The sequence below is a fragment of the Dryobates pubescens genome, chromosome 17 (genome assembly GCF_014839835.1).
Source record: "Dryobates pubescens isolate bDryPub1 chromosome 17, bDryPub1.pri, whole genome shotgun sequence".
In the NCBI taxonomy this organism is placed as follows: Eukaryota; Metazoa; Chordata; class Aves; order Piciformes; family Picidae; genus Dryobates; species Dryobates pubescens.
Window position 1 is genome coordinate 21,137,781 of NC_071628.1, and position 10,794 is coordinate 21,148,574.

Genomic DNA, 10,794 nt, shown 5'->3' on the forward strand with positions numbered 1-10,794 from the left:
TTGTGCTCCAGCTCCTGCACGTTTGTCTGGGATGGGGCAGGGCAAACCAGCAACACTGCTTGGGTTCAGGTGCCCTGCTGCCTCGGTGTGCCCACGGTCCTGCAAGCAGGGGACACTCAGAGCCTCTCTTTGGTTGGAGGAGCAAGGAAGCTAAACACTGATCCTGAAATCCTGGAGAGGTGTGGGAGGATGAGGAGGCATTCCCAAGTCAGAAAGCAAGGCTGAAGAGCTCAAAGCTGGGGGAAGTTTATGGTCTGAAACACTTCACCCAAACACAACCCACGCCAGGCACCAAAGTCTGCTCCTGGGTCTTGCTCCTTGTGGTTACTTCATACATGGGAAGGTTCCAGCATCATTGTGAAAGCAGAGGAAGGATCAGTGATGTCTTCTCTTCTCCAGCCCAAAAAGCCTCACGTGCCTCAGCCAGGTGCTCTGGTCTCCTAACCATCTTTGCAGCCCTTTGCTGTACTCCTTCCAGCACTTCCCCGGCCTTCTTGAGCCCAGAACTGGACACAGTACTCCAGATGAAGACCTCTAACATGAACAGCTCCCCTGCAGTGAGCATGAAGACAACCCAGGACAGATCACAGCCCAACCAAGAGGCAAGTGAATGAATGTAGTCCATTTAATACAGTCTGAGGGACCACAACAGCAGAACAAGAGACACATCAGGGGGGCAGGAATGAAACAGCAGACAGGAGAGGGTGCTGGCAGATCTAAGACAGAGGAACCATGCTGGACAAAGGTCTGAGGTCTTGTTTCTGGTGGCCAGGAGGCTGGAGAGAGATTCCTGGAGCAGCTGCCCTCAGCATGGTCAGTGGCTCTCAAACAGGAGTACACTGCCCACCTACAAGGGAAAGAAGCAACCACCCCAACAGCTCCACGCTGAACCCCAGTGCAGACAAAGGGTCAGGGCCAAGTCCCAGACCAAGGAATGCGACAGCTGCCTCAGTCCAACTCCCCAGTCCAGCCTCTCCTGCCCCCAAAGCTAGGGAGCCCCACCAGCAAAGATAAGCTCCAGAGCAGCCTGAATGTCCCCTCCAGTGGCCTGCAGGGCACGGAGGCTCAGCTCATCGTCGTGGATGCCCATGTCTCGCAGCTGCTGGAGCTGGGGCTGCCACTGGCTCTGCAGGCAACAAAACAGAAGAAGCTGAGAGGAGGTGCTAGAGGTCCAAGCAGCAACCAAGCAGCCCTCTCCACAGCCTGCTCTCCCATGTTGCCTTCTGCCACCCCTCTCCAGCTCACAAGCACAGACCTCGAAGCTTGCAGGCTTGCTGCCAGCTCCCACGAGCCCATTTCCACCCAGCTCCTCTGCAAGATCTATCAGGCCCCCAGGAAGCCCTTCTCCAGTGATGCCTCCAGCCTCATGCCCTGCCTCAGGAGGCAGCTGGAAGAACCACCTGCCCTCTGCAGTGAGAGGTGGGGCTGGAAGCTGTGGCACTGACCTGCAGGCTGGGCTGCCCTGAGGCCTGCAGGGCGTGCTGTAAGGCCTGGCTGAAGAGGTCATTGGTGATGGGTGTCCCTGACTGCACGCTGGATGACATTGGGGAGGTCCCAGAGGAGTGACCCTAGGAGGAAAGAAGTTGCAGATGCATCAGCACACTTGGCACAGGAGCCAGGGCCAGGCCCGCTGCCCCTCACCCTCCCGGCCCCTCCGGCTCGCACCGGAGAGCCTTCAGCCAGAAGGAAGCAAAGCACAGGGAGGGCTCCCAGAGCTGCTGTGACAGCCCAGGAGGCCCTCCCCGGCCGGTGCTGCGTCTCTGTACCTGGGTGCCAGGGGTGGGTGTGTGGGAGCTGCTCTCTGGGGTGCTGGCCAGGGCCAGGGCGGTGGCCAGCTCGCTCTGGGTGATGGGCCGGGGGCCGGCAGCCCCTGCGTAGCCCAGGGAGGCCGGGCGGGAGCCGGAGGTGCTGCCGGACGGCGTGGATCTTGTGCTCTGCGTGGAGGAAAGGAACAAACACCCCTGAGCACGGAGCCCCAGCCTGCTGGGCTTGGAGCAGACCTCTGCAGATCACCCAGTCCAAGCCCTCTGCCAGAGCAGGGCACCCACAGCAGCCTGCCCAGCAGCACCGTGGCCGGGGGGGGTTGGAAGCTCTCCAGAGAAGGAGGTTCCACAGCCTCTCTGGGCAGCCTGCTCCAGGCCTCCAGCAGCCTCACAACAACCAACTTTCTCCTTCTGTTCAGGTGGAACATCCTGGGCTCTCGTTTGTGCCCCTTGTCCATTTTCTAGGTACCTACAAGGAGAGTCTGGCCCCAGCCTCTTGCCCCCCACCCTTCAGCTCTCACTGAGCATTGCTCAGATCCCCTCTGGGGCTGCTCTGCTCCAGGCTGAACAGCCCCAGGGCTCTCAGCCTTTCCTCCTCACAGATATTCCAGGCCCCTCAGCATCTCTGCAGCCTCCCCTGCACTCTCTCCAGAAGTCCTTAAACTGGGGAGCCCAGAACACAGAACTCCAGAGCTGGCTTCACCAGGGCAGAGTGGAGGGGGAGGAGAACCTCCCTCGACCTGCTGGTCACACTCTTCTTAGTGCACCTCAAGACACCATTGGCCTTCTTGGCCACAAGGTTACACTGGTGGCTCCTGCTGACCTTGTTTGTCCACCAGCACTCTGAGGTGCTTCCCCATGAAGCTGCTTTCCAGCAGGTCAAGCCCTCAGCTGTCCTGCTACATGGTGCTGCTGGTGTCCACATGCCAGTCCAGTCTGGCTCACCTGCTTGTCCCCAGGGATCCTTTTCCCTACAACTCTCCCAGCTCACAAGTGTGGAGGTAAACAGGACAGGATGTGCTTTATTCCTCCCCACAGCCTCTTCTCTTCCAAAGCCATGGAAGCTGGCAGCAACCAAAGGCTGTAACAGAACAACTGGCTGCTGACAGGCCTTTTCTTGGCCTAAATATGCAATTTCTCTGCTGAAAGTTGGAGAGGAAAAGCTCCTTCCATTGCAGAAGAAGGGCAGGGACCAACACTTGCATGTTTCCTAACATGGACAGCATCCAAGCATGCCACACTCAATATGTTTGGCATCACAACAGCCCTAAGGAAGCAGAGCAGCTCCTGCTGCTCATCAGCCTGGAAGATTGAAGCTCACTTCACACCCCAGGCAGGAGTTCCACCAAAACTGGCTGCTTACCTGGTGGAAGTCATCTTCATCATCAGACAGACCTTCAAACAGAAAGCCACCTGCAAAGGAAAGGAGAGGAAACAGAGGCAGAAAAACAGGTGAGAAGCACATGGAGTCCTCAGCTGCCCTGCAGCCCCAGGTCAGGACAGAGGCCTCAGCACCCACAAGCTCCTGTGCAGCAGATCAGGACAGGCTCAGCAACATCTGCACAACACAGACATTGTACACATCTGGTTGGGAATGGCCCCAAGGCCAAAGTGCCCCAGAAGAACCTCACAGTGCAGGAGCTTTGTGGCTGGAAAGTGCCCAGTGCAAAAGGACCTGGGGGGGTTGGTAAACAGGGGCTGAAGGTGAGCCAGTGTGTGTGCCCAGGTGGTCAAGGCTAACAGCATCCTGGCCTGGATCAGCAACAGTGTGGCCTGCAGGAGCAGGGCTGGGATTATCCCCCTGTACTCAGCACTGGTGAGGCCACACCTTGAGTATTAGGTTCAGTTTTGGGCCACTCACTCCAAGAAGGACATTGAGGGGCTGGAGCAGGTCCAGAGAAGGACAACTAAGCTGGGGAAGGGTCTGGAGAACAGGGCTGGGGAGGAGCAGCTGAGGGAGCTGGGGTTGTTCAGCCTGGAGAAAAGGAGGCTGAGGGGGGACCTCATTGCTCTCTACAACTCCCTGCAAGGATGTTGGAGTGAGGTGGGGGTTGGTCTCTTCTCCCAAGGAAGAAGAGGAAAGGGCCTCAAGTTTAGGCTGCACATCAGGGAAATTTTCTTCCCTGAAAGAAAGGTGAAGCCCTGGAACAGGCTACCCAGGGAGGTGTTGAGGGAGCTGGGGTTGCTTAGCCTGGAGAAGAGGCTCAGGGGAGACCTTCTTGCTCTCTCCAACTCCCTGAAGGGACGTTGAAGCCAGATGGGGGTTGAGCTCTTCTCCCAGGCAAGCAAACAGACCCAGAACAAGAGGACACAGTCTCAAGCTGTGCCAGGGGAAGTTTAGGCTGGAGGTGAGGAGAAAGTTCTTCCCAGTAAGAGGCATTGGCCATTGGGATGTGCTGCCCAGGGAGGTAGTGGAGTCCCCATGCCTGGAGGTGTTCAAGAGGGGACTGGATGTGGCACTTGGAGCCATGGTTTAGTAGCCAGGAGGTGTTGGGTGACAGGTTGGACTTGATGAGCTCTGAGGTCTTTTCCAACCTTATTGATTCTCTGAGGAAGCCCTAGCTGAGGAACCCAACTCTCTTTCCCTGCCAGGGAAAGCCTCCCTCCCCAGGGGTGAGGCTGTGGCTGCCCATACCTGGCATGTCACGGTAGGAGCCGGAGGCCATGCCTCGGGAGGAGGTCTCAGGGGCTGGCAAGGGAGTGCTGCCAGCCACTGAGTGCAGCACCAGGACAATGGCATTGACCAGGGCAGGGTGGGCTGGGATTAGCCTGCAGGGAGAGAGCAGAAGAATGAATGATGTGCACAGGGCCCCTGGGAAAGCAGCAGCTCAACACTGGCAAAGAAGCTGGGGCACAGCCAGCCCCACCTCTGCCTCTGCCTGTCCAGCCACAGACATCTAAGTTCTGCAGCAGGAGGGTGGTGGAACACTGGGACAGGTTGCCCAGGGAGGTGGTTGAGGCCCCACCCCTGGAGATATTCAAGGTGAGGCTGGACAGGGCTCTGGGCAACCTGATCTAGTTGGGGATGTCCCTGCTGGCTGCAGGGAGGTTGGACTGGATGAGCTTTGGAGGTGCTTTCCACTCCAGACCATTCTAAGAGTCTGTGATCTCTTCATGTTGTTCCACGTGGCTCCTTGACCCTCCTGTGACACAAACCATCCTTCAAGCTCTCACAGGAGCAACTCTCTGCTGTGAGCAGCTAGCTCCAGATGTGAACACAGCACCTGAGGGACTTTTGAGTGTGTCAGGGAGGGATAGGACTGGGGGGGGTGTGGAATGGAGCAAAATTAGAAGTGGGGAGATTCAGATTGGATGTTAGGAAGAAGTTGTTCCCCAGGAGGGTGGTGAGAGACTGGCACAGGCTGCCCAGGGAGGTGGTGGAAGCCTCCTGCCTGGAGGTGTTTGCAGCCAGGCTGGAGGTGGCTGTGAGCAACCTGCTGCAGTGTGAGGGGCCCTGCCCATGGCAGGGGGGTTGGAGCTGGCTGAGCCTTGAGCTCCCTTCCAGCCCTGACAATTCTATGATCTGGAGGTGATGATGGCCTTGTGTCCTGCTGTATATCCTCTAGTTTAACCCAACAGTGGGGTTAGATGGGTGTCAAAGTGTCAGCTCCCTCTTTCCTCCTGCTGAGGGAAGTGTCCCACCCGAACCTCTGGCCTGGTGTAGCCTTCCTGGCAGACAAGAGCAGAACTCTCTCCCCCTCACCCCAAGGAACAGTGCCCACAACAAAGGCACTGCTGAGTCACTGCCCCAGCTGACATCAACTCACGTGTCCAGCATGGTGGGGTCTGCAAACACTGAGAAGAGATCCTTATCCTGCAGGACTCCTGAGAGGGAAGAGGAAACATGAGGAGTGTGAGAGAGGATATGAGGAACAGGAGCCAGTCAGACCTGAGCCATGGGAATAACAAGCCAAAGAATGAATTGTCTTTCAGGAACTGAGTCACTACCCAGCACCATAAATACTTCATCACTGTTCTCCCTGAAGCTTTTTACACCTTCCTGGGGAGACTTTTGATGACAGCCACGGTCCCGGTCACAGCACATCCAGTGCTGACAGCTCCACCTGATGGTCAGGATCGAATCTAGCACCCAGCTGGCTCCATCCCATCATTCCTCCTGCCTCAGTGTGTCAGACCAGCTGCAAACCCCTGGGCCAGAAGCAGCAAGCTGAATTTAATAAGCCTTTGCCTGAGCCTCTGCAGCAGGAGAAAAGCAGCCATGTCTGCTGAGCTCCTCTGGGCTCCACGGTCCTCAATTCCTCTCTGAGCAGTAGGTCTGTGTGAACCTCAGGAGGTTCAATGAGACCAAGCACAAAGTGCTGCAACTGGGCCAGGGCAGTCCCCATAGACAATCCAGGCTGTGGATGGAGGGCTGGAGAACAGCTCTGAGGAGAAGGACTTAGGGGTGGTGGGGGGTGAAAAGCTGGACGTGAGCTGGCTCCGAGCGCTGCCAGCCCAGACCCAGCCTGTCCTGGGCTGATCCCCAGCAGCATGGGCAGGGAGGGGATTCTGCCCCTCTGCTGAGACCCCCCCCTGCAGTGCTGGGGCCAGTTCTGGAGCCCTCAGCACAGCACAGACCTGTTGGAGCAGGGCCAGAGCAGGTCACAGCAACGATGAGAGGGCTGGAAGCCCTCTGCTGTGAGGCCAGGCTGAGAGAGTTGGACTTGTTCAGCATGGAGAAGAGAAGGTTCCATCCTGGGAGACCTTCTGGTGGCCTTTCAGGGCTCAAAGGGGCCAGTCAGAGAGCTGGGGACAGACTTTTGAGGAAGGCCTGTTGTGACAGGAGAAGGGGTGATGGTTTGAACTGAAAGAGGGAGATTCAGACTGGAGAGGAGATTTTTCACACTGAGAGCAGCAGGACCCCAGAGAGGTGGCAGGTTCCCCATCCCTGGAACCATCCCAGGTCAGGCTGTTTGGGCCTCTGAGCAACCATTGCTGGTTGCAGATGCCTCTGCTGACTGCAGTGGGGCTGGACTAGAGGACCTTCAAAGGTCCCTTTCAGCCTAAAGCATTCCATGATTCTATGGAGCCAGCATCTATCCCAAACATGACCACAGGAGCACAACCCTGATGCCTGAGCAGGCATCGATTCTCACACTCCACAAAGGGACCCAAAAGCCACTTTGTCCCCATTCCCTGTGCCAGGAATGAAAACCAAACTATCTTTATTTGATCCTCCTTGCATCCTCTGGATCCCACCTAGACACCCAAAGAGTGGCTGTCAGTGGGTGCACCTCCAAGTGCAGGACAGAGACAAGTGGAGTCTCTCAAGGATCACTACTGGGACCAGGCCTGGGGCAATCCCAGGCACCAGTATAGGCTGGGCAGGGACTGGCTGGAGAGCAGCCCTGAAGAAAAGGCCTTGGGGGTGCTGGTGAATGAGAAGCTCCACAGGAGCCAGCAGTGAGCACTTGCAGCCCAGAGAGCCAAGCAGAGCCTGGGCTGCAGCAAGAGAAGTGTGGCCAGCAGGGCAGGGAGGGGATTCTGCCCCTCTGCTCCACTCTGCTGAGCCCACAGCTGGAGCTCTGGGGCCAGTTGTGAAGCCCCTAGTACAGGAAAGATCTGGAGGTGCTGGAATGTGTCCAGAGGATGAGCAGAGGGGTGGAGCTTCTCTGCTATGAGGACAGACTGAGAGGGTTAGGAATGTTCAGCTTGGAGAAGAGAAGGCTCCCAGGAAACCTTCTTGTGGCCTTCCAGTATCTGAAATGGGCTCCAAGAAAGCTGGGGAGGGACTTTGGAGGGTGTCAGGGACTGGGGAGAATGGAGCACAACTAGAAGTGGAAAGATTCAGATTGGATGTGAGGAAGAAGTTCTTGTCCATGAGGGTGGTGAGAGACTGGCACAGGTTGCCCAGGGAGGTGGTGGAAGCCTCACCCCTAGAAGGTTTTAAGGCCAGGCTGGAGGTGGCTGTGAGCAACCTGCTGTAGTGTGAGGTGTCCCTTCCCATGGCTGACCCTCGAGCTCCCTTCCAACCCTGCCCATGCTGTGACTCACCCAAAGCAACAGGGTCGCTGCTGAGGCCAGGAGTAGCTACAATGATCTGATCCAGCGACTCCTTGTTCCCCAGCATCTTGAAGACCTGCCAGAGAAACCAGAAGGGCTCAGAAGTGTCACACAACAGGGCTCCACTGTGGGACTCTTGCCACAGATGGGCCAAAGAGCAGACACCCTGACAGCACAAGCACAAAGGCCCTTACTCACTGCATCTCTGTAGGCAGGGCTGCTGTGCAGGGCAGTGTGGAGGACTCGGAACTCTCGTACGGCTGCCACCTTGTCCACAGGCTCTGAGGGAGGAGCAACAACAGAACAAAAGGTGGCTGACCCTCTGCCAGCTTCACCAGCTGCTCTGCTCGTCACTGGGATCCTCTAACACCCACCCTAGATGCAGCTCATCCAAAGAGAGCAGGACTAACCACTGGCAGTGTCTGAAGGAGCTGCACTGTCAGCTCCCAGACAGGAAAACACAGAGGTACATCTTCCTGGGCATAGACAAGGGAGCTGTGTTAATGCCACAGCTCTAAACTAACCCAGCTTTACACCCAAGCAGACCAGGGACACACCCCTGCAGCTGACTAACCACCTTCTTTGCTCCCAGTTCTCTGGCAACACCCTAAAATTGGTCACAGGCACTTATTTGCCCTCTACATGACAGAGCTCATTCCTCAGTTGTTCCATCAGCAAGGACACACAACACTCAGTGGCTGATGTTAGAGGTGGAGAGCACACAGAGCCATCAGCCAGTTCCATCAGCAAGGACACACAACACTCAGTGGCTGATGTTAGAGGTGGAGAGCACACAGAGCCATCAGCCAGTTCCATCAGCAAGGACACACAACACTCAGTGGCTGATGTTAGAGGTGGAGAGCACACAGAGCCATCAGCCAGTTCCATCAGCAAGGACACACAACACTCAGTGGCTGATGTTAGAGGTGGAGAGCACACAGAGCCATCAGCCAGTTCCATCAGCAAGGACACACAACACTCAGTGGCTGATGTTAGAGGTGCACAGCACACACAGCCCTCAGCCAGTTCCACCAGCAGGGACACACAACACTCAGTGGCTGATGTTAGAGGTGCACAGCACACACAGCCCTCAGCCAGTTCCACCAGCAGGGACACACCACACTCAGGGGCTGATGTCAGAGATGCACAGCACACAGAGCCATCAGTCCATTCTTCTCCTAAACCTCACATCAGGACACAAGCCACAGGAGAAGCTCTTCCTCAGCAACCACACCCCAAGGAGTTCTAAGCAAGGACCTGCACTGCCTCCTCACCTGGTTTCTGATCAGGCTCTGGCCAGGACTTGCGCAGGACATGGACAGTGGAGCCGGACTGGATGCCATAGAAGTCCAGGGTCTGGTCATCCCTCAGCTTCCGGCCACAGTAGATCAGATCTAGGAGAGAGAAACCCCTCAAGATAAATATCTCTTCTGCTGGAGAGTAAGGGAGGCTCTGCAGACAGACCTGGGCCAAGGCCAATGGGCTGAGGTTCAACAAGGCCAAGGGCTGGGCCATGCCCTTGGGTCACAACCACCCCATGAATGCTCTGGGCTTGGGGCAGAGTGGCTGGAAGCTGTCCAGAAAAGACAGACCTGGAAGTGATAGGCAACAGCTGGTTGAAAATGAGCCAGCAGTGTGCCCAGGTGGCCAACAGCATCCTGGCCTGGATCAGCACCAGTGTGGCCAGCAGGAGCAAGGAAGTGATTGTGCCCCTGTTCTCAGCACTGATGAGGTCACACCTCAGATAGTGGGGCAGTTCTGGGCCCCTCACTCCAAGGACATTGAGGGACTGGAGCAGGTCCAGAGAAGGGCAACCAAGCTGGGGAAGGGTCTGGAGAGGAACAGGTGAGGGACCTGGGATCATTCAGCCTGGGAAAAAGGAGGCTTGAGGGGAGAACTCATTGCTCTCTACAACTCCCTGAAAGGAGGATGGAGCTAGCAGGGTGTTGGGATTTCTTCTCCCTAGAAACAACAGACAAGAGGAAATGGCCTCAAGTTGCACCAGGTGAGGTTTAGGTTGGACATGAGAAGAAACTTCTTCACTGAAAGGGTTCTCAAGCACTGGAACAGGCTCCCCAGGGAGGTGGCTGAATCCCCATCCCAGAAGGTGTCTCAAAGAGACAGAGATGTAGTGATGTAGCACATGGTTTAGCAGTAGCCTTAGTAGAGCTAGAGAATGGTTGGACTCTATTTTAAAGGGCTTTTCTAACCCAAACACTTCTGTGAGTCTGCACACCATGCTAGCTGCCTGTGCCAAGTCTTCCCACCAACCCAAGGGCCACCAACAGAAAGGTATTAAGGAGAGGAAGAAGGTAGAAAAACTTCAACACGACCCCCCACGGGCACCTACCAATGAGCTCAGGGTCCGGGACAGACTCCTGCAGTCTGCCAGTGATGAGCTGCTTGAGGTAGGAGATGCTGCACCCTCCGAGGGGGCATTCTCCCAGCTCTGTCTCCGGCAAACGCAAGATGGATTTGGGAGCCAGGGGCTGGTCCGCCAGCTTCACCGCGATGTGCCACTCCGGCAGGGCCATGGCAGCCTTTTCACCCAAGGGAGCCGAGCCAGCCTAAGCCCCGCAAGGCTCTGGGAAGGGAGGAAAACAAACCGAAACGAGGCATTCTCTCTATAACCAGACACTTTACAAACCCACAAGCCTCACAGGAGGCCTGACCAAAGCAACGCCGGGCTATTAAGGTTCCTACCTCAGCGCAAAGCCATATCTGAAGCCAAAGGAAAGGCAAAAAGGCGGCAGAGGAGAGGCAGAAACGCCCCGGCCAGGCTCCACGCTCAGCCGAGGAAAAGCCACCAGCAGGGCCTAGCCCGCCTCTCCCCACCGAAGCCCCGGCCCCGAGACGCTGGAGGGCAGAGAAGGATGCGGAGCGAGGGGTCCCAGCAGCGCCAGCCCCACTCCCGCCGCGCAGCCCCCGACCGGGCGGTCCCTGTCCAAGCGCCTCGGCTCCGCTCTGCCGCAGCCCCGGGGAGCGCCGGAAGCGGAAACGCTCCTCCCGCTGCGCAGTGCACGCTGGG

The 10,794-nt window shown here is 57.0% G+C and overlaps 1 protein-coding gene across 1 annotated transcript; it reads right to left on the reverse strand.

The window, feature by feature from the left end:
• Window positions 1-612: 612 nt before the first annotated feature.
• LOC104310197 (ubiquitin-like protein 7) lies at window positions 613-10,593 on the reverse strand. Its single transcript, XM_054169179.1, has 10 exons — window positions 10,117-10,593; window positions 9,041-9,160; window positions 7,965-8,047; window positions 7,758-7,842; window positions 5,531-5,588; window positions 4,399-4,532; window positions 3,127-3,176; window positions 1,767-1,934; window positions 1,446-1,568; window positions 613-1,126 (listed from the first exon to the last, which is right to left on the reverse strand). The coding sequence occupies exons 1-10, from the start codon at window positions 10,298-10,300 to the stop codon at window positions 989-991; spliced, it is 1,143 nt and encodes a 380-aa protein (XP_054025154.1). The 5' UTR covers window positions 10,301-10,593; the 3' UTR covers window positions 613-988.
• Window positions 10,594-10,794: the final 201 nt, after the last annotated feature.

Bases quoted from the DNA above. Each gene is read 5' to 3' on its own strand.
- LOC104310197 (XM_054169179.1), bottom strand. From the start codon at position 10,300: ATGGCCCTGCCGGAGTGGCACATCGCGGTGAAGCTGGCGGACCAGCCC. The intron at 7,843-7,964 runs GTGAGTAAGGGC...TTTCTCTGGCAG, and splicing joins GCCCTGCCTACAGAGATGCA to GTCTTCAAGATGCTGGGGAA. The intron at 1,569-1,766 runs GTACAGAGACGC...CTTTCCTCCTAG, and splicing joins CACCCACCCCTGGCACCCAG to GGTCACTCCTCTGGGACCTC.